At 43.1% G+C, this 24290-nt stretch overlaps 1 protein-coding gene across 2 annotated transcripts in view; it reads right to left on the bottom strand.

Annotated features, from left to right (window-relative positions):
- The window catches only part of XRCC5 (X-ray repair cross complementing 5), a 519003-nt gene that overhangs the window by 162635 nt on the left and 332078 nt on the right, over window positions 1-24290 (bottom strand). For both annotated transcript variants that reach the window (XM_085649958.1, XM_085649959.1), the window contains exon 15: window positions 23081-23174. In XM_085649958.1, the coding sequence (XP_085506084.1) occupies window positions 23081-23174 (94 nt within the window). The remainder of the gene's footprint in view (window positions 1-23080; window positions 23175-24290) is intronic.

The following is a 24290-nucleotide window of genomic DNA, read 5'->3' as shown; positions in this document are numbered from 1 at the left end:
CTTAATCGCCATAAGCAATATCACAACCATTAATTAAGCCCTCACAGGAAACCAGACGATTTGTTTTAACTCCCAACACACTGATCTGCAGCTTGGTGGGGGTCACACTGCATTAGACGACTGCACTGCATTCAAGAGCAAACTCTGCCCACTACGCTTTACGGACCCCGACCCACCAGACTATATTTCTCTGGATACCAACTCACCACACTGCTACTCAGGACACTACTCCATCCCAGGGACACCAACTAACCAGACTGCACCCCCGGGACACTAACCAAAACACTGCACTGTGTCCTCCCACTAACCCACCACACTGCATCCTAGGGGCACTAACCCACCACACTGCATCCTAGGGACTCTAGTCAAAAGCAGTGCACTGCATCCTAGGGACACTGAGCAAAGCACTGCATCCTGACACTAATCCACCACACTATATCCTAGGGGCACTAACCTTCCACACTGCATCCTAGGGGCACTAACCCTCCACACTGCATCCTAGGGGCACCAACCCTCAACAATGCATCCCAGGGACACTAACCCTCAACAATGCATCCAAGGGACACTAACCAACCACACTGCAACTTAGGGACACTAAACAACCACACTGCAACTTAGGGACACTAACCCACCACACTGCATCCTAGGGACACTAACCCACCACACTGCATCCTAGGGACACTAACTCACCACTTCTGCATCCAAGGGGCATTAACCCGCCACACTGCATACTAGGGACACTAAACGACACACTGCATCTAGGGATATTAACTCACCACACTGCATCCTCCTGACACTACTGCATCCCAGGGACACTCACTCGACGCACTGCATCCCCAGGACACTAACCAAAACACTTCACTGCGTGCTGATACAAACCCACCACACTGCATCCTAGGGACACTAACCAAACACTGCATCCTAGGGACACACCCACCACTTCTGCATCCTGGGGGCACTAATCAATAATAGCACAATGTATCCTGACACTAACCCACCACACTGCATCCTAGGGCCACTAACCAAAACACTGCATCCTAGGTACACTAACCCACCAGGCTGCAACCTAGGGACACCAACCAAAAGCAGTGGACTGCATCCTGACAACTGCATCATAGCAGGAATAACCCACCACACTGTAAACTAAGGACACTAACCGAAAGCAGTGCACTGTATCCTAACACTAACCCACCACACTGCATCCTAGAGACACTAACCCACTGCACTCTATTCTAGGGACACTAACCCACCACACTGCGTCCTAGGGACATAACCCACCATTTCTGCATCCCAGGAGCACTATCCCTTCACACTGCATCCTATGGACCCTAACCAAAAACAGTGCACTGCATCCTGAAACTAATCCACCACACTGCAACCTAGGGACAGGACACTAACCAAAAAACTGCATCCTAGTGACACTAACCAACCACTTCTGCATCCTAGGAGCACTAATCCTCCACACTGCACCATAGGGCCACTAACCAAAAATAGTGCACTGCATTCTGACACCTAACCACCACGATGCACCCTAGGGACACCAATCAAAAACAGTGCACTGCAACCTGACACCAACCCACAACACTGCATCCTAGGGGCACTAACCCACCACACTGCATCATAGGCACAGTAACCAAAACACTGCATCCTAGGGACACTAACCAACCACTTCTGCATCCTAGGTGCACTAACCCTCCACACAGCATCCTAGGACCACTAACCAAAAAGAGTGCACTGCATTCTGACACCTAACCACCACGATGCACCCTAGGGACACCAATCAAAAACAGTGCACTGCAACCTGACACCAACCCACAACACTGCATCCTAGGGACACTAACCCACCACACTGTATCGTAGGGAAACTAACCAACCACATTTGCATCTTAGAGGCAGCAACTCTCCACACTGCATCTTAGGGACACTAACCAAAACACTGCACTGTGTCCTGATACTAACCTACCACACTATGTCCTAGGAACCCTAAACAAAGAACTGCACTGTTCCCGGACATTAACCCGCCACAGGGCATCTTAGGGGTACTAACCCATCACACTACAAAATAGGGTCACCTACCGACAACCTTGCATCCTACAGGCACTAACACAGCATTTCATCCTAGGGACACTACCCCTCCACTACAGAATCCTAGGGACACTAATCCAAAAACAGTGTACTGCATGCTATCATTAACCCACTACACTGCATCCCAGGGGCACTAACTCACCACATTGCATCCTACGGACACTAACCGACCACAATGCATCATAGAGAAACTGTATCCTAGGGACATAACCAACCACTTCTGCATCCCAGGAACACTAACCGTCCATACTGCAACCTATAGATACTAACCAAAAATAGTGCACTGCATTCTAGAGACACTAACCCACCACATTCCATCCCAGGAGCACTAACCATCCACACGGCATCCTATGGACCCTAACCAAATGGCGCACTGCTTCCAGACACTAATCCACCACACAACATACTACTGCAGCTGCATCATAGGTATGCTCCCCAACCACTTCTGCATCCTAGTGGCAGTAACCTGCCACACTACATCCTTGAGACACTAACCAAAGACAGTGCACTGCATCCTGACACTTATCCACCACAATGCATCCTAGGGACACAAAACAACTAAACTGCATCCTAAGGGCACTAAACAAAAACACTGCATCCACACTAACTCACCACACTGCATCCTAGGGACACTAACCAAACACATTGCAGCCTAGGGACACTAACCCACCGCACTGCATACGAGGGACAGTTACCCACCACTTCTGCATCCTAGGCGCACTAACCCGCCACACTGCATCCTAGAGACACTAACCAAAAACAGTGCACTGCATTCTGACACTAACCCACCACACTGCATCCTAGGGATACTAATCCACCGCAATGCATCCTAGGGACACTATAGCACCACACTTCATCCTAGGGGTGCCATCACACAACACTAACCCACCATTTTGCATCCTAAGGACACTAATGCAGCACACTGCATCCTAGGAACACTAATCAAACACAGTGCACTTCATCCTGACACTAACCCAGCACACTACACCCTAGGGACCCTAACCAAACACACTGCATCCTAGGGGAACTGGATGCTAAGGGCATAACAAACCACTTCTGCATCCCAGGAGCACTAACCCTCCATACTGCAACATATGGACCCTAACCAAAATAAGTGTACTGCATCCTGACACTACCCCACCACACTGCATATAACGGACACTAAGCCACCACTTTTGCATCCCAGAGGCACTAATCAAAAATAGTGCACTGCATTCTAGGGACACTAATCCACCACACTGCATCCGGGGGACACTAATCCACCACACTGCATCCTAGGGACATGAACACACCACACTGCATCCTAGTGACACTAGTCAAAAGCAGTGCACTGCATCCCGACACTAAACCACTACACTGTATCATAGTGACACTAACCCACCACACTGCATCCTAGGGACACTAACCTAACACACTGCATTCTAGGGACACTAACCTACCACACTGTGGCCTAGAGACACTAACCAAACCCACTGTATCCCAGGGACACTAACCCAACAATGCAGCCTAGAGACATAACCCACCACTTCCGCATCCCAACAACACTAGCCCTCCACACTGCATTCTAGGGACACTAATCCACCACACTGCATCCGGGGGACACTAATCCACCACACTGCATCCTAGGGACACTAATCAAAAATAGTGCACTGCATCCTGACACTAACCCACCACACTGCATCATGGGGACACGAACACACCACACTGCATCCTAGGGACACTAGTCAAAAGCAGTGCACTGCATCCGGACACTAAACCACTACACTGTATCATAGTGACACTAACCCACCACACTGCATCCTAGGGACACTAACCAAACACACTGTATCCCAGGGACACTAACCCAACAATGCAGCGTAGGGACATAACCCACCACTTCCGCATCCCAACAGCACTAGCCCTCCACACTGCATTCTGTGGACCCTAACCAAAAACAGTGCACTGAATCCTGGCACTCATCCACTACACTGCATCCTAGGAACACTAACCAAAACACTGCATCCTGGAGACGCTAAACCACTAAACTGCCTCCTAAACTCTAACCTGCCACTACTGCATCCTAGGACACTAATCAGAGACAGTGCACTGCATCCCGACACTAACCCACCATACTGCATCCTAGGGACACTTACCCCCCTCCCCCCCCACACTTCTGCATCCCAGGGACACTAATCAAAAATAGATCACTGCACTGCATCTTAGGGACACTCACCCACCAAAACTGCATTTTAGGGACAGTAACCAAAATCAGTGGACTGCATCCTGACTAACGCACCACACTGCATCCTAGGGGCACTAACCCACCACACTGCATCCTATGGGACACTACTAACCCACCACACTGCATCCTATAGACACTAGCAAATACACTGCATTCTCATAAAGCTTACCAACTACACTGTCCGGCACCAATGAACAAGGAACTGCAACCAAGTGGGATAGTGAGTCCTCTAGGTGAGAGGGGTTGGTGGAAATAAACTGAGAAATTTTCCTCGACCTGCTGTAAAAAGACTGAGTTCCTGACATTACTGTGAGAGCGGAGCCGAGAGGAGGCCAGAGGCACTTTGGTTAGGGAAATAGCAAATCCGAGGAGAGGCTGGTTCGACTGAGAGCGGCCTCCATGAACTTCACAGTAGAGCAGAGTGGGACACATATCTTCCCATAAGGGGATAGCTAAAAACAAAAACAAAAATATCCATGTGCCGGGGCTCCCACTGGGAGAAGTGACATATAGGATGTTGGCTGATAAATAATGCATAATTATTTAGCAAAGGCCATTAATTAAGAGTAGTGAATGACTCTAGCAGGTTCCCTGCTGAAAGTTTTAAAAACAGAGGGACAGAGTTATGAGCATGAAGAAAGCTCAAAGCAGAGTAAGGTCACCCTTATACTCAAAGTGTACTAGAGGTAAATACTAACTATTTTACACATGAGCCTGAAATGTGACATCCTTGGGTGTGTACTTGAGTGGTCCAAAGATACCACATGAGCTGAAGATTCTGCAAGATTTGCACAATACACTAGTTGATGAGTGATCTGTGGTGATATGTCAAAAGCACAGATTCTGGATGTAATGCACCGCCCACAAAGGAGACCAAAAGAGTCAGATGCCATCAATATAAACAAACATGTAGAATATACACACACAAAATATAAAGACACCCTGCTTGACTGAAGTTTTCCTCAAAAGACTGGGGAGCATAGACTTCCAAAAATGCTGCTGTGCAGGGTCCTGCAGAAGTGGAAACTTCTACCAGGTTAGACCGCATACTGCTGGTAATGCAAGGCGCTTGCAATGCTCTGGTGACAATCACCGACACTGTAGTGATAGGTGTACGTCTATTAGGCAGAGACAAAAGAAAGAAGGCAGAGAGGGAGCCGGGGGCAGAATCCACTTTGTGAACAACAGAACCTTCTGTTACTCAAGAAGAAATCTTAAGAAATAAAAGAAAGGATCTGCTTTGAAGAATATCAGGCAGAAGGTACGGAAGAAAGGGTGAGGAGAAGCAACAATCGCATTGTTGGGCAGTCTAATGGAACTGAAGACCATTGTGTTCCTATACCACCACCACTTGGAGAAGTGTGGCTCAATGGTTAGAGCGGCAGACCCTGATGCAGAGATCTGGCCCGGGACCAGGGTTCAATTCCCCGCCTCGGCGGGTCTTGGGCTCAAAATTCCACGGACCTGACAATTCTCTCCTCTGTGCCTATTCCAATCATGGAGTCCCACTCTGCAACTCTGGGCAGTAGCTTGCTTAATCTCCACAACGGCCCCCACAACGCTAAGGATGCCTGGCCTCCACCTTGGGGGTGCCCAGGAGTGGACACCTCACAGGGAAAGCCAGGATGGGTTCCACAGAGGTATTCGTACAAGCGCCTTGAGACCCTTGTGGGTGAGTAGTGCGCTATACAAGTAGCAATTTTTCAATTTACATCCAGACCTATAATCACAAAACTATTGATTATCCTACAATGTGCTACATGGGATTGGGACAGTCATGGCTGGCGATCGTAGATGCATATAACTTATATCCCTTGACTACACTTTGTCAGTCCGACAGCAGAGGAGGAAAAGCAACTCAAATACATATCAATAATCCCAGCAAACCTGAGGGTATAGATGAACAGCAAATACCCACACCTTCACAGGTGCATCAAGGGCAAGAGACTGGGTCACTGGTAAACAACAATGATCCACAGCAGTGAACCTCCAAGACAGGCCAAGACCTAAGTGAAGGCCATGGAAGAAAACTCAAGGAACACGCAGAACCACAATCATGTGAAGAATTGGCGGACAGGGATGTAGCATTACCAGTATTAGAGTCACTTAACCAGATAGGTTTACCAGGATAACTGTCGCCAGGATTGAGAAACCATTGAGTTGGGTAACAATAAACGTCTGTTATTCAGCACTAAGATACCTACAGGTGAACGTGCGCTTTACAAATACACGTTATGTTAAGATGACCAAGAGAACTCAGAAATTCCCTCTGGATAGCACGATCTTTGATGCGTACTCTAAAATGAGTTGTTGAAACCTCTTCCCCACAAGATAATGAAATCTGCTGACAAGGATGGTTGACCCTATGACTGTAAGATTCCAGTTTGCTATTGGCATGGACTGATCAGATGCACTTGGATGTTCGCTGAGCTTATTAGTGGCCTCCATGGGATGGACTAGGGTAATGGGCTCCTCCCACCCCTGCTTCTCCCCCAATTAGTATTGGTGATTGTACTGCTCCTTTGGTGATTAGTCCTCAAATATATTCTTGCATATGGAATAGTTGGAATTGTCATTGAACCACAAGATCCAATACTAGACCTACTGATCATCCCTACCTTTTTTTACCTCCAGGGTAGCTAGCATCCCTTAACTCTGAGCGAGTGGGGTATCCCAGAATCTATCATTATTGGCAAATATTTAGCTTTAATATTTGGTGTTTCAATTGTTAAACTTGATATTTGTATTGGTCTGAGTGCTTTAAAATTCAACCCTGGGTGGGGAGGAAGATACATTCTTAGATGCAAAAAGGTGTTAGTGGAAGATTGACTAGAGAAGTTTGAAATGGCCACTACAAAAGTCAAATGGTACAGTGCAGAAGTCTATAGATGATATAAACAATAGTGTTGAGAAATGGCAGCACATAGCAGTTATTCATTCAGGTCTCTGAATGTGAGGGCATTGGCTACAGTCTCAAAAAGGTAAAGAGTACTGGACAATCTGAAAAGAAGGGGAAAGCAAATGGAATTCCTTTAAGTGGATACGAGTATCACTGAAAGAAACGCATCAGATACTTCATCGTAGAAATAGAGGTGAATCAATTATTGACGGATGAGAGGACAAATGTGCCACCCTGCACGTAACGGCCAGTAAGGGTAACTCCAACAAAACAAAGTCAACCAGCCCCCTACAACTCAGAAACTACTAAGGCTCACCCTAATATTAGTAAAAGAGAGAAGGTGAGAAGGAAATGTAAAGGACAATTGTTTGCCAGAAACATTTCACTGGGATTTGTTTTACTTGAGGGAGTCAAAGAGTGCCAGTGGAAATAAAAAAATGCCCTAATTGGTAACAGGGGCTGATATAGAATTTTGCTTCTCACTTTACCTGATATATATACTTATGCACCAGCAGATTCCCTAGTTCCTAAAACTAGATTCAGATCACAGATTGACATGCCAAAGGGAATGGGTGGAAACTGCTAGGATAGCGAGGGGGCAAATCAGATGACTTCAGAAAGGCAAGCATTTAAGGGTTCCACGTTTTACTCAACACACCAAACAACTAACGATTTCCCCTTTCAGAATAGATGAACTTCATCAAGGGCATTGAGCTGATAGGATCTTATCAAACACTACCGATGGAAACTGGTAGGAGTTTAAGATGTCCCACTTAATCTCCACCTATGACAGTGGAGGCTGTGGGGGTTGGGATGCGGAAAATGTCCCCCTGACTGGGAGAAGTGGTCCGCCCTATGTTGAAGGCAGAGTGGGAGACATCATTGAGGCGCATTACGCCTGTGGTACCACACCCTTCTTGCCCAGTTTGGTGAGGATAACCTGTGACCAGTCCTGGCAAACTTTCCTCAAACCCAAGGTTAGGGGTAATTAAGTGGAAAATGTCACTTCAAGCAAAAACATGACCCCCGCACGCTATGGCTCCCTCCATGGATTCTGAAGAGCACAGAACTTCAGGCAATGGGTACTGCTGCAGGTGGCAAACTGATCTACCTGCAGTGTGCCCCACATGGCAAAAGGTGTAGCTGCCATTCATGGTCAGCAAGATGATGCAGACTCACGTGGTTAGATCTGGTTTCAGATAGCCAGCCAGGTGGTTGCGAATCAGCCAAATCCTATGTGTTTGAGCTCAGGGACAGTATCAGCTTTATATTTTTTTAAAGGCAACCTACTCCTCTCTCCCTGTTGACAGGTGGTGTGACAACATCTGTGACAAACTTGATGTAAGTAGCATATCGTCCTGGGATGGGAATACAGTAATCGCCAATCTCCTCAAATGAGCTGCGATCAGCACTATCACCTTTGTGAAGACTCAAGGTGCCTATGTCAATCTGAGCAGGAGGACCGCAAACTGGTAGTGAGTGGAATCCTAACAAAAAGCACCGGTACCTCCTGCACAACTGCAGGGTATATATGTGAAAATATATGCCCTGAAACTCAAGGGACATCATTCAGACTCCTGTGTCCTGCACCTGCAGAACCGGAGTCAGGAAGAGCATTGTGAACTTTTCCTTTTGATTGAATTAGTTCAAGATCCTGAGGTCTAAGATCAGACGAAGGCTGCGGTCCTTCTTGGACACCAGAATGTACAAAGAGAAGTACCCCTCCCAAATTTCCAGCTCTGGCACCAACTCCACTGCTTCTTTCTGCCTCAGGGCTGCCTCCGCCTAAGGTGGGTTGATACCTACTAACTCCAGCTCTGAAGATGAAGACTCTGCCAGAGTCGAGACATGCTGAGGAGACCCAACTCTTGATTTCGATCAATGCCTTGGGGACTCCATCCACTTCTTCTACTTCTTGTGTCTTGGTTTTTTTTTTTTATCTCAAAGATGTTGATGTAAAAGACTAAAAATTTGCCCTTGATCTGGACCGATGGGCCAAGACCAGCCTGGCCTCATGCTCCTTAGTAGCCTTAGGAAGCACGCTGCAACACTGAGTACAGGAACGAGAATCCTGCCCAGAGCCCTGGCACCCCAGGGAGCCTTCTTGCGGTCTACGAGGAAGGTTTATTTTTAACGATTAATGTCTATAAAGAAAACGCTGAGAAACGATTCAGGAGAGCTCTGGATCTCCATCAAAAGGCCCAGAAAAAAGAAAACAGATATCATGGTGCAGGGATGGGAGCAATATGGCTCCAGTGATGTCAGCACAACCTTCTTCCTGGCATCTTTATGGAGCAGACACCACTTATCAGCATGGGACAGCTATGTCAGAAGTTTCCGGATCCAGTCTGGTGCCAAGAATATTCAACAGATGAGGATTCTGCAGGAGTAAATTTCCTTTAGAAATTAGGGTGTGCAGGACATATAAAGGGAGTTACATCCATGTGCATCTGAATACTTGTTCAATTCCCCCGCAGAACAGTGCTCTAGACTTTTTTGTGGTTAGAGAGCGACTACTTCCATAACTAGTGTATGTGGAATATCTATGCATAACCTTGTTGCATTACAATACCCTTGTTGCAAGGATCTCTACATAGAGATTACAACCTAACCTATTGCTTGATGTTGGGTTCCATTGGGGAGGCTACTGAGCATCACTTGGAAGATAATTAGGGTTTATAGGGAGATTTCTCGGAGGCCTTCAAAGTGAGGATCAGTGTGGAGTGCATTAAAATCAGTAAAAATGTATTTCCCCCAATTAGTAACTCCTTTAACAATGCATCTCAGAAAATAACATAGTAACTACTAAAAATAATAAAGAACAATTAATTGAGGTACAAAAGTGCCTCAATTTAGAAGGTTTGAACATCTTGAAATGCTTTGATTATAAAATGAATATTAATATAATACACATAGATGGAGACAAAGCGGTTATACTTCTGGCTCAACTACTTAAAATAGAAAGTAGTAAACAGATTTGACAGTATTGTTGATGTTACAGGCAATCTAAGCAACACAATTTTATGAGCTGGATTCACTTTCATAAGAACAGGCTGAATAACTGTATTGTCCATCATAGATCAGGAAATCAGAGAAACAACAAGAACAATGGAAAGGAATAAAGCATCGGTATCGAATGTTTACCCAATGAGTTCTATGACAGCTACAGTGCTCCAATATTCCCTAAATTGTTGACCCTCTAGAAAGCGTCAAGAGATTGGCGTGTTTCCACAAACAAAAGGAGGCAATAACAGTGATGCTTCTTAAGCCAGGAAAAGACATGAAAGAGCGGTTTATATCCTTGGTTGACTAAATGTGGGCAACAAAACTATCACTAAAATATTGGCCAATAGAATAGTAAGCGTTTTAACATCATTGGGCTTCTCCCTGGGTGCAGCCCCATGACCAATCTTTGATGCTTGTTTCACCTGATGGCATCTGCAATAGAAACAAATAAACCACCGGCAGTTGCATCTTTAGAGATAGAAAAAGTACCTGACTCTCTGGGATAAGATTTGGTTTTTGCTGCACTGAGAATATGGATTTTGGTCCGCAAATATATTCAGAGATCAGACTGCTGTATACATCCTCAATTGCAAAGGATTTGTTTATTATGAAATCTGGAGCACTTTTCGGGAAACAAGACAAGGTTTTCCATTCTGCTCTTGTTTGTTTGTATAAACATGAAACCTCTAAGGTGCTAAGTTAGGCGATAAGGCATGGATGGTGGACCAGCTATCAGCGATATCACATGCAATATTTGTGTACACAATTGATAGTTAGCTTATGCACAAGATGCCAGTGAAGAGATACCAGCAGTCGTGACCACATTAAATCACTTGGGTCATGTATTGGGTCGTCAAGTGAACTGGGAAAAATTCTGCCTCTTTCCCATACAACAAGTCACAGATGAAACTCTAGACACAGTAAACCAGGCTCCATTGAAACGGGCTAGTAACACTTTCAAATACATGTGGATTCAAATAAATCATGCTAAATGAAATAGTATTTCAGGTAATATAGGTAGGGCGCTGAACGTGATAAACTTAGTCTTCTAGAAGTCTTTTTGCATTAGTCATGGGCAGCATTACTCTGTCAAAAATTGTGATACTTCGCTTTCTGATGTATTATTTCGCTAACTGGCCAGTAGAATTACTGATACTCTTGTTACAGCCAGGATTGATTTGGAACAATGAACAACACAGTGTAACTCTACATAAGATGCGCCTCAAGGTTCAAAGAGGGCAGCTAGGAGCGTCTGACTACAAATTGTAGCAATTACGATGCAGCAATAACTAAATGGGCAGCTTTAGTTGCTACACAAGAGGTTGAATATATAAATGTGGAGGTGAACCTAGATACTTATCGGGGATACTCTGAAAGAAAAGGCCTGTGTGATACCAAAACTGCTTAACAAAGCTTGATACTTTTGGAGCAGGGATATTTAAAAAAAAAGTGTGGAAGTGTTGTTGTACTCATCAGAATTATCCCGGAGGTGCCTGCCTTTATTTGTGGAAGTGGCTATCCTGATTGTTATGGAAATTTGGATAATTTGTGTATTTCAAACAATGGAAGATATACATAGTAATGATCTATTAAGAACATTTGCAGATGTAATAAAAGATTATAACACACTGGTGGGTCGATTCCTTTCCTATAGCCAATTAACTAAAGGTGCCAGATTAACAGGGTACAGAGGTATGATATAGCCAATGGATGAAAAGATTTCATAAGCCCTGTTGTTAGAAGGATCACATAGGAGGGCTGTCCGACCTTTAATGCCAATTAAGGATAAACGAGGATTACAAGTTGGAAGAGGAGAGGGTAAGACGTATCCAGAAATACATTTTACAAACTGGTGCAGTTTAACTACTTACACCAAACATATCTAAATGCCTCTAAACTCAGTAGGATATTTGACTCAAATTCGGGGACATACTCCAGATACTCTGCTACAGGTGCTGAATGCTGGCACATGGTATCAAACTGCTACAAAACCTACAGGGAAGCTGTGGTGAAAACAACCAAGGAGGCAACTCTGGGTTCACTTGAGGTTACCCCAAAGTGCTGGGCCTGTTTGATCATCCAATGAAAAGGAAAAGTTACTTTAGCATCGCTTTAAGCCAAACGTAGAATTGAAATGAGCTGGTAGGCTGTAAATACACCCACCCATACACATGTGTAGGAGAATGGATGTGATTAAATGGGCAGCTGCAGACTGACTTTCATATTATATAATACATTATAAACAGAAAAGAGAAAATTGATGACAAGCTGGACCTGATAATGTCCACATTTAGTCGGGATCAACCATCATGAAGCAGTTATATACAACATTGAATATGGAGCGTAGTGGACCAGTGGAAATGTCCTGCATCTTTTGGGTAGTGGTGTGGGGTGTAAACTCCTCATTGCTTGAGGATAAACTTGTTTATAAATGTGTTACAAGTTCATTGACATCAACAAATGATGAGAAGAACGTAACCTATAAATAAAATGTTTATCACTGCAAGCTTGTCTAAAACAGATGACCAGGAGAGGAATGTACAAATGTCCTTATTTGGCACAGTACCAAGACTAGCTGAGGGGTAATTCAAATCCCAACAGAGCATGCAGGGAAAAGAGCTCATAATCAAACACTGCATGTTGATTCAAAAGCAGGACGCATGATACCTTGTGTAAACTATGCTAGAGAAAATATGTAAGGAAGAAAATGCTACAGACCTGTTATATGTACATAACCTGCTTGCATTCATACCAATGTATTAGATAACAACTGAAATACCTGACTCAAAAGGATACTAACTCTGAAGTAATTAGAGGATTAAAGGAGTTGTAAGCACTGAATGTCATTCACAAACTTTGGACAGAAATGTACAACCCAGCTGCTGTGTAAGAATGATTGGGACGTGTTGAGGAGAGACAAGGGACTGAAAACAAGATGATAAACTGAAGTCCAGATTGCTGGCTGCGGAGAGTCATGATACCACTGTAGGTGATTAAGCAGAACTTTAGTGGACTTTAAACAGGGTTTGTCTGAAATGTTGTAGGGAAACATGGCGGCCGGAAGCTAACGGCTGAGCTCCCCCTGACACACGCCGCTAGACTCCTCGTGGAATTTGGCGAGGCTTGTTATGCCCGGATCCAGCGGATTTAACAGATGTTCTGCCCAATTTAAGTATTAGTGGGGTTCCCTCTATCCTCCGACCCCCGTTTTATATTTATATTCAGAGTTTTTTTTCTTCCTTATCCTAAAGCGGGGGTTCCTATTGTTTATTGCCTATTGCTTCTAGACCTTCCTTACCTTGATTGGTGTCCGATGTTCCGGGAGGTGTGGTGCCTCCGGAGCTCCCGCTGCTTCGGTTCGTTGGTGCGGCACGAGAGTGGAGGCGGCGCGTCTCCGGTCTTCAGTTCCGGGTCTCCCCCGGCAGAGCCAGAACCTGTGATTTCGGCTACGGCGAGTGGGGGAGCGGGAGAGGTCAGGCGAACTGGGTGAACCGAGGTGAGGTAGGAGAGTGTATATTCCTACTCCTTGGGGGTCGAAGCTTTGGAACCTAGCCTTGTGGAGGAGAATATAGTTTGGACTGCTTTGGAGGCTGGGAGCAGGACATACGTAGGCCGGGCTGCCCTAGAGGAATTGGCTGAAATCACCCTTTCAAGAGCAGGGCTCCAAGAGTGTATGGATAACAGGGGATGTGGTCTCCCCCGTAATGCTTCTTGTAGCGCTAATACCCAGCAGGGCTTTACAACTACAACTTGTAGGTAGACTCTGCGGAATAGGGCAGCAAAGTTGGATATAGATACTGATTCTGTCGACTCTATCAGTGTCGCTCCTCCAGCTCTTGAAGTTAGGGTCTCTGCCAGGCAGGGCAAGAAAAAAGCGACCACGGAGGCTATTCCCTCAGAGGGTGGAAGAGGGAGAGGGAGGGCAAAGAAAGCCCCGCTGTCCAAGGTTAGAGTGACTCCATCTTTAAAGTCATTCTATAAAGTGTTATCTAACCCTTTGGACAGGGAGTTGAATAAAAAACTTACCATGGCGTCTTCCAGTAAACAGACTGCTCACTCCATGAACACTTCTTTACCCCAAGAGAAAGTCTTGCCTTCGATCTTGTCTGAGGGAGAGAAAGAAGTGCTTATTGCGGGTGACCGACAGGTGGCCATACACCCCTCGGTTAGCTTATTGAATAGATACTCGGCCCTAGAAACTCAAGGGAGTCCAGACAATTGTGAAAATCAAGAGGTTGTGCCAGGAACTGTTAAAGTAACAGCGAAGTCTGATTTAGCAATGGCACCACTGATGCTAGCCGCTGATTTGCCTCATCCACTGGAAATATCCAGTATAGGTCCCTCTAAGAATGAGGGAGTAGGGGCATTAGCCGATATACTACTGGCTTTGAAGGAAGACATTGGCAGAAGATTCTCCATCTCTGAAACCAACCAAGCTGCAATTAAATCTTCATGTGAGGTATTAGCGCAAAAAAATCGAAGAGGTCTCTCAGAGGACTGACATTCTGGAAATGGAAATCCCTAAGATGAAGGAAGCGCTACATAGCTCTACTGTGGAGATGGACAAACTAGTCCATCAAAATAGGGACTTAAAAGATAATATAGAACGTCTTGAAAACCATGCTAGGAAGAATAACTTAAAAATCCTGAATGTCCCGGAGGATTTAGAGGGTGGTGACATAAAAGACTTTGTGATCTCCCTCCTAAAGGGAACAATTGTTAAAGATGTCCCAGATCTTGACCTGTCTCAGGATATACAGCGAGAGCACTGGGACCCGTATGGGAGAAACCCTACAAGGTCAAAACCAAGGAAAATTTTGGTGAACTTCCTTACATATGCATTAAAAGAGAAAATGCTATCCCTAGCGATGAAAGCAGGTTTGGTTAAATGCAACTCATATTCTAGCCCATTTTCCTTCTCCATTAGGTCCGACATATCCCATATTACGGCCACAAGACAATGGGAGCTAGGTAAAAGAATGACAATTTTAGACTCACTTGGGGTTAAGTTTCAATTAAGGTTCCCGGCCCTCCTCCGAATAATGTGGAACAATCACATGTATAACTTACGTCAGATTGAGCAAGTGGATGACCTTATTGGAAAAATAAGGAGTGAAAAAGAGGGTGGAGCCCCTATGTAACAACTACCATTACTATTAATTTAGTCTCGCTGGGTTTCTTAGAGGGGTTTGGGTTATCATTTGTCTAATTTGTGTTTTTTTCTTTCGGCAGTGTCAGGGGGACCTTGCCCATAGAGCTCATGCTCAGAGGAGAAGGGAGGGTTTCCCGGGGTAGTAAGGCAGGACTGCAGGGGCAGGGTAGGGTTGTGGGTGGATGGGGGAGAACGGGTGGGGACGCATGGGGGGGAAAATCAAAAAAAATATCCTCAATCTCAAAGAAATTTGTTAAAAATTAAGCTGTACTTAGAACGTTCTAATAAAGCTATGGTAAGTGGTAATCATAATGAATAGAAAAATCAACTTTATTTCGTGGAATGTTAATGGTCTTAGATGCCCACGGAGGCAAAGATTGGTTATGAAATATCTCGAACAATCCACAGCTCAGTTCTGCCTCCTTCAAGAGACACATTTGAGTTTCTTGGAATGTAGGGCTATTTTTAGTAAATACCGCTGGGTTGAGATATCTTGTTCATCCGAACAAGCAGGTCATAATAAGGGGGTGGCAATTTTAATTAGAGTAGGGGCTAGAGGGAACATTAAATCAGTCTCTTCAGATCAGTCTGGTAGATGGATAATTGCACAGATCGAAATAGGTGGGAAGAAGCTAACCATAGTATCATTCTATGGCTCAAATCTCGACGATCCGGCGTTCATTTATAAGATGCAGGCTAAATTAACAGAAACTACCACCCCAATAATTATCGGAGGTGATTTTAATGTCCTTCTTAATCCCACTCGTGATAGATCTAATTATAGCCACCATGTCGGAACCCCACATATTCGTCGAGCAATGATCAATATGATGCATGATCTGGGGTTGGCCGATGTTTGGAGGGCAAAGCAGGGAGATAAAACAGGTTTTACTTTTTTCACCAAAAAGCATGGTCATTCTTCGAGAATTGACTATATTTTAACTGATAGGCATGCCTTGGAGAATGTTCTTGATATCTCCATCTTACCTACTATTCTCTTTGATCATGCCCCCATGTTTGTTTTATATGAAGGGGGAAGGCACACTCTCAGTTCTAGATGGACTTTGAAAAGGGCAATGCTTTCCAACGCTGAGATAATTAAAGCTCTTAAAGCCTTTACAGTGGATTATTTTGATCTAAATTTAGGTTCCACCTCCTTGGATTTTGTCTGGGATGCTTTTAAAGCAAACCTACGGGGTCAGCTTCATAGTTTGATTTGCTCAACAAATAGGGAAGAGGTGTTAGATTTCAAAAACTTGGAAAACGAGATAAGTAAATTGGAGGACGAAAGGGCAAATAACCCCCAGTTTTCTATTGAAAAACTGACACAAGTTCATAAAGATCTTGAACACTTACGGCAGGTATATAGAGGAAAACTGGAGACAAAGATTAAGGCACAGTGATCCGTTCATAATATGCAACATTTTGAATATGGCGAGAAGGCAGGGGCTCTTTTAGCTTGGAAGGCAAGGGCAGACCGAGCTAAAAACAACATTAGCGAATTAATTATCAACGAGAGTGGAGGGATCTCAGGTAAATGGGGGGGCATGCAGAGGTTTCTTGTTTCCCTGTTTTCAGATTTATACAGAGAGGAGTCTACACCAAACTCAGAGAACATCCAAAAGTGGTTGCAGCTTAAAAAATTACCTGTTTTAACTGAAGGCAGTCGAGTATCTCTTGATGCCCCTATAACAGAGTCTGAAATAAAATTATATATCAGCAAGGTCAAGAACAATAAAGCTACGGGGACTGACGCCCTTCCGGGTGAAGTATACAAAATCCTTCTGAATGAATTAGCTCCTGGGATGTGCGAACTATTTAATTCTATATATAGCCCTGAGGGTAGAGTCCCGAACTCCTGGAAGGAAGCTACGATTGTTCTTGTTCTAAAACCAGGGAAAGATCTCCACAAAGCTGACTCATATAGGTCAATCTCCCTGCTTAATGCGGACTATAAGATCTTTATGAGCATATTGGCGGGGAGATTGGTCAAGTTAGTTCCGTATTTGATAAATTAGGATCAAAAGGGCTTTATCTCAGGTTGATTCATCCAAGAGCAGACTTTGCAGTTAAGTTGGTAGCATCGATCTAGCAGTAGCAAGGTCGGAGCCCTTGGCTGTCGCAGCATTTGACGTGGCTAAGGCCTTCGACCGTGTCTGTTGGGTCTTTCTATGGGAACTTCTGAGAACGATGGGCTTTGGTTTAATTTTTATTCAGACTTTGATCAACTGTTATCAGGGTGCCTCTGCTCAATCTTGTTAAATGGCTTGTTAACATCTAGCTTTGCAATAACTAGGGGGACAAGGCAGGGCTGTCCCATCTCGCCCTTGCTATTTGACCTCTATATAGAGCCTCTGGCCCAAGCCATTAGATTAGATGTATCAATTACTCCCTTTAGTGTCAATTTATATAGTAGCAAGTTAGCCCTTTATGCGGATGACCTGCTGATATATACCAATAATCCCATCGAGGTACTCCCCAGAGTAGATACACACTTGGAGGAATTTGGCGTATATTCGGGCTATCTCGCCAATTCCTCTAAAACAGAGCTGATGTGCTGGAACATCGACAATTGGGCTGGTACAATAAGCAAGGAATTTAGATACCTTGGGATTATCATAGTAAAAAACCTAGATGATATTCCGCAGATTAATCTGAAGAAGGTGTCTAAAGAGATTGATCATCTTTTTCTAAGATGGAAGAATCTGCCCTTAACCATATATGGAAGGGTCAATTTGGTAAAAATGGTAATCTTGCCAAAATTGACCTATATATTTAGTACTATTCCCCTTGGTTTTTCAAGTAGAGATACAAGTAAAATCCAAGGCAAGATAGGCAGCTTCATCTGGTCTAACAAAACTGCAAAGCTCTCCTGGAAGAAGTTAAGACGTAAACTTCTGAAGGGAGGCCTTGCTCTTCCTGACTTGCTTTGGTATTCCCTTTCATTTCAATTTAAAAACTTTCGGGCATTGCTTACCATCACGGGGGATTCCAATTGGGGGATGATTTTGAAGGAAATGGCTATCTTTGAAGGTGGAGGAGAGGGTTTTCTTTATAAGTTTGGGGCGCCAAGGTTTTTTAAAAAGGTCCGTCTGAAGGTATTAAAAACAGACCTAAATGTGTGGTATAGAGTCAGGGAAAAGTGGGGGATTTGTTACTATTCAGAGTTTGCTCCCATTTGGGATTCCCCTGGCCTACCCGCTTGTTTGGAGGATAGCCTTGTGAAGCCTATTAAAAATGCCGGTATCGTGATCTGGTCTGATCTCATCTCCTCAGAGGGTGTCCATCCGTGGGAGGTGTTAAGGTCCCAGATAGGTAGCTCTTTCTCAAAGTTGAAATATCTTCAATTGGTCTCCTGGTTTACAGCAGAGAGAGAACATATTGGCGGAAATTGGGAAATAGAGCTCCTTCTTCAAAATACAAAACTTATTAAAAAAAAAAAAAGAGGCTGGTCTTTGGTATAAAAGGCTTCTGGAAGTTGATGTGGCTGATCTTCCTTTACAACATACGGTTTGGAATTTGTCAGCTCTGGACACTGTTGCAGTAGAGCTATATGAACCTTCGCTCCTAACATTATATAAGTTTGTTAAACCAGCTTCATTGAAAAAGAACCATTTCTATGTTATTAACAGATTATACTACACCCCCATGAAAATAGCTAAGTTTGCTCCCCTTACATCTTCAAAATGCCCAAGATGCGAATTCTCCCCGGCTGATGATTTACATATTTTTTTTTAATGTGGGAGGTTAAAGGACTTCTGGCAGAAAGGGGAATGTGCACTCAGCACTATCTTCAAAGTTAAGATCAAATTGAACCCCTCCGTAGTAATTTTTGGTATTAATAATGACTTGTTGAACTGGATGTCAGCAACACAAAAAGGCTTGATTTTGTACCTAATTCTTATCGCCCGAAGGGAGATTTGTAAGCTGTGGAAGGATCCATTACCCCCACTCTACGAGAATTGGCTGAGAGCTTCATTCAGTGTGGCCCGATTAGATCTAGGTCATTTGGATGATACTGATCTCAACATTTGGTCACCACTCGTAATATGGGGTAGAGATTTGAAACTGATCTAGTACTCCCAGGTCCTATGATTACACCAAGCTTCACAAAGAAGCTGGCCTGGTTAGTCCTACAGCTAATGCAATAGCAGAAGCCTGGGGGAGTTTAGGTTCGAAGGATGGCTTACTGCTCGTCTTTGCAGGCGCTATATGGTGAGAGGAGGATAAAAAAATAATTTTTTTAAAAAATGAAATGTTGCTGGAATTAAATCACGGCAGCCATTTTGAAGTCAGGCACACCTGAATTGAGTCTGGATCATACATTAAAACCTCATTTAATGTCAAGTACAACATTTTAAAGTATACTTTTTTTATTATTGTTTTTTTCTTTTCCTCAAGTCATATGGGAAAATGTCAAGTGAAGGTACAAGTAGTGAGGCAACAATAAATATGGATGCAGAAATACACATCATGAACAAAATGGAGAAAACGTTTCAAACATAATTTTTCAAAGGGCTTTGCCATTTGACATATCTGATCAACAAACTATTTCACAGAGGTGGGAAAATGGAGAAGGAGACCTGGGTATTTTTTTTAAGGCTACGTGCAAAAAATTCTCAGATGAACAATCAAAAGACCTATTGCTTAATCTTGTAGGTGATGATGTGAAGAATTTGATAGTGACATTTCTGTAACAAGAAACGACTACATATAGAGGTATCATTAAATGTTTGAATGACCAGTCTGATCCGCAAAGGAAATTGGATTTTGAAAGGTATAATTTTAGTATAGCTTTTCAAAAAGAAGATGAGTCCATGGATGAATACATAACAAGATTAAGGAAGTTGGTCACTTTTTGTGAATTTGAGAAGTTTAACAATGAAGAAGCGATAAGGTTAAGGATAATTAAAGGATGCTGTTCTGTAAAATTCGGGAAAAAGCTACTGGAAAAGTCATATGACTTACAAACAATCTTACACTTGGCTAGAACAGAGATGCAAGCACAAAAGCATGCTACCAATATGGAACAAGGCAGAGTGAAAACTGTAGAACAAGTACGACAAATATCAAAAAAGGATAATAGTGCAGAAAAGGCAGATGGGCAAAATAAAGAAAAGAAGTCATGCTATAGATGTGGATTGCAATTGCTGCTTTTAAACGATTGTCCCGCACTAGGGCAACAATGTAGAGAATGCGGAAGATTTAATCATTATGCAAGTGTGTGCAGGTTCAAAAGAGACAAAAACGAAACCAGGAATAATAAGGAGAGTTGGAACAAACAAAATAGACCCAACACTAAAAAGAAATGAAAGAATGTGGAATATTTAAGGCAGATGCAAAGTGTTGAACACGATTATGACGAAGAAGCTGAACAATCTGAGGGATTACACATGATGTGTAAAGAAAGTGAATTTAAATAGATTACCATGATCAGAAGAGAAGATATAAAAAAAGATAACATCTATGGATATCATAGTTGGCTCTCAGTAAATTCCTTTTGTGATGGATGGTGGAGCAACGTGCAACCTCATGTGTGTTATTGAATATCAAAGAATAGAAGAGTGGCCATCTCTAAGCCCATCACATGTCAGTGTTTTCCAATGGGGAGCAAAACATTCGGATTCATGTTTGGGAAAATTTGCAGAAGTTTTGCAATGTGGAGCAATATCCAACAAAGAGGAAATACATGTGTTGGAGGGTGAAGTTCCTGGTTCATGTTTCTTAAGCAACTTCACAGCAGTGACTTGTAATGTCACAACAGATCATCCTGTGCTAAGTCAGTATCCAGAATTAATTACAGGACTAGAAAAACTAAAAGATAAGACAATTACTTTGCATATTAATGAAGCTGTAAAACCTGTAGTGCAAGTTCACAGAACAGTTCCAATACATTTGTAGACAATTCGAAAAAGAGATTAATTCACTTCTTCAGCAGGGCATTATTAAATCAGTTTCTGATTTAATTATTAAAACACCATGCATATCTCAGAATGTGGTAGTTCCGAAGAAAGATACAGAGGCTATCAGAATTTGTGTGGATATACAAGTGCCCAAACAGAGATTTAAAGAGAGAGGCATCCAGGACTGCATTTAAATGGCTTGATTAGTAAAATCAGAGGTGCGACTATCTTTTCAAAATTGGATCTACATGAGGAATAGCATCAATTGGAAATTGACGATTATTTAGGTACAAAAGATTGAATTTTGACATATACTCAGCTGCTGAAAGTTTTCAGGAAAGGGCAGACGCTCACGCCAGTCAGTGCCCTGCTTTAAAACTTCAAGTTTTAACTTACCGTTCTATCTTGAGAGGGCAATGCTCTTTCAAAGGCAATTACTCACTGTGATGCCACATCACTGCACGCCGGCTCCAGATTTTCAATGCCTTGCGCTCTTATTAGTGAGTGTAGCCACCATTATACTTTCAATAGATGCCGCATGGAAGTTTTCCGCTCGTCGCCATTGTAATAGCTGCAATTAACAATTCTTAGTCGGCACAGCCTCGGTACATATTTATTCAGGACACAGGATATTGGTGAACTCCCCAACTGTACTGTATATATTCCACTTACCTTCTAACACAAACATTCCAATACATCACAGCACATCGTTACACATGTTGCATCTGGAAACCAGGATTGAAGCATCAAATTTCAGAGGTGTGGGTAACTAAGGGACCTAGGCTTCAAACATATAGCAAGAAAGATTTTGGGTCAACCAAACACACCCACTTAACAGTTAATTTGACTCACCCAGACCTTGTTGGCCCACCTTTTGTAAAATGGGTTTTCACCTACCTTCCAGTCTGTCCCTCCTTCGAGAAGGTAGCAGAACCAATCACAGAGATACTTTGTGATCCCCAACTATGTCAGTGTTATGAATTTATTTACCGCATTTAGTATAGCGATAAACGAATCATCCCTGAAGGGATATCTCGCCGCTCAGCTAATACAGACAGCCAACACCAAATGAACTAGCCCAATTGACTAAAATAGCCATTTTTTTAAACTTTCCAAATTCCGAGCATAGCCGAATTTGTAAAGGTAGTGTTAGAGAGCCATTGGCCTAAAGCAAGACCTACAATTCCGAGGAAGGCATATATTGCTTTTTTTAGACTCTAATAATGAGACGCAATATAAAAGGACACAATTACTAGATGTGTATAAAGCCTTTCCGAGGTTGGCATTCTGCCGTTTCTCAGTAGCCCGGCCAAGCAAGTGAATTTTACGCTTTCTCCTGTGTTTACACTGCTCAGCGTTTTTTGGAGGGTTTAAGGATTTTTACTTTGAAACCCCTTTGAAAACTCTGGTTTTGTCCTTTCCCAGAGAGAAATTGGCCTCTCGATGTGCAGGAGAAATTTAATCGCAAAGCAGCTCTAACGATTCATATTGCTTTTTACATTTTTTTCATCTAATTAAGTTTGGTATTCATTGATATAACTTTAACAATTTCACCCAGCAATTGCCTGGCAACATTTTTTAAAATATTTCTATTAATTTTAATTGAATGCTTGTATTTTCATTATCATTTTTGGGAGCATAGTGTATGCCTTGTTTGCGGCAATGATTCCTTTGAAGTGCAACGCCCAGTTGCTTCAACAAACCTCGAACACAAAAGACAAAATAATACATAAAGTGAGTTACAATAAGTAGGTGCAGATTTATACTTTGATTTTCAGTTTGATGTACAAGAAGTATTTGAGGGCAGTGCTTACAGAAGTGATATTTCCTTCCGCCAGAGTTTTAAGACTAAATTCATTCTCTTCATCCTCCATTTTCCCTTTCTTAGCATCTGGCTCCCCATCATCTCTACAAGACAAAACAGAAGAAATTACCTAAGCAACAACCCTTTACATTCTGATAGGAATACGTTCATTGACCCACCAAGGCGACTAAAAGCATGAGATAGTTACTTGGGTGCGCAAGTTTTTTTCTTGCTCTCACAATTCCAAGGAACCATCATGGAACATTTAATACCTCATCAATAAGACAAGTAGAGTACATTTGAAGTGGCACATACATATAGTAGTTAATTAGCCATCATACATACACTCGGCGCATACACACACACACACACACACACACACCCTCCCCCCCTTACTGAAACATAGAACAAAGTATACAACACATCCATCACCTATGAAACACAATCATGTCCCCATATAAACTTACACCCTTGCATGGTTACAAAAGACAGAACATGTCGACCTATCATACCCGACACATCTACCTTGCAGCCTATTAAATCACCCATACCTTATTAAATAAACATACCACCTTCATCCCATATACTCAGCCAGTCTGAATCCAAAGTCTCATAGATGCTTCCAAGCTCTAAGAGACTGTATTCCTTCATCCCCTCTCTATTAAATTTATCAACAAGTCCAACAAGCTACACTCTGGCATCTTGCACTGCAAAAGTGTGTACAGATTGAAACCACTTTCATACTTTTACTATATTTGTATTTTCCATTTTTAGTAGAATCAGGCCTTAAATTAATCCTCACCCATTTCACTCACCTTTACAGACACCAGAATAGTCTTGGTCACTTAGTTTAATTACACCTTGTCGCATAGTCGACTGGACTGATTTTCTCCCACTAACTCTACTAGAGTTTTGCCCCTGTAACCCCTGGGTGCAGAGTACAGAACCTTGCACTGAAATAGTGCTCACACCTGGAGCTAGTACTGCGTTTTCAGGACAGGCTGGATGTGAACTCTCCTCTGGTGGTTCAGGCACATTCTGGCAACTTGATTTTGCAGCCTTTGTAAACTAACAATGACTTTCTTCAGGAGTCCCAAGTTGACAACAGTGCAATAACCAAGACATTTCAACACCAGGGCTCAAGTAAGCTCAACCTGAGGGACGGTGTGGAGAAGGTGGAAAAGCTTCTAAACAAGGATAGCTGCAAAGTGAGACACTTA

Source organism: Triturus cristatus, chromosome 3_2, assembly GCF_964204655.1.
Source record: "Triturus cristatus chromosome 3_2, aTriCri1.1, whole genome shotgun sequence".
Lineage (NCBI taxonomy): Eukaryota > Metazoa > Chordata > Amphibia > Caudata > Salamandridae > Triturus > Triturus cristatus.
The sequence above is the reverse complement of the archived record's forward strand: the minus strand, read 5'-3'. Positions and strand labels throughout refer to the sequence as shown.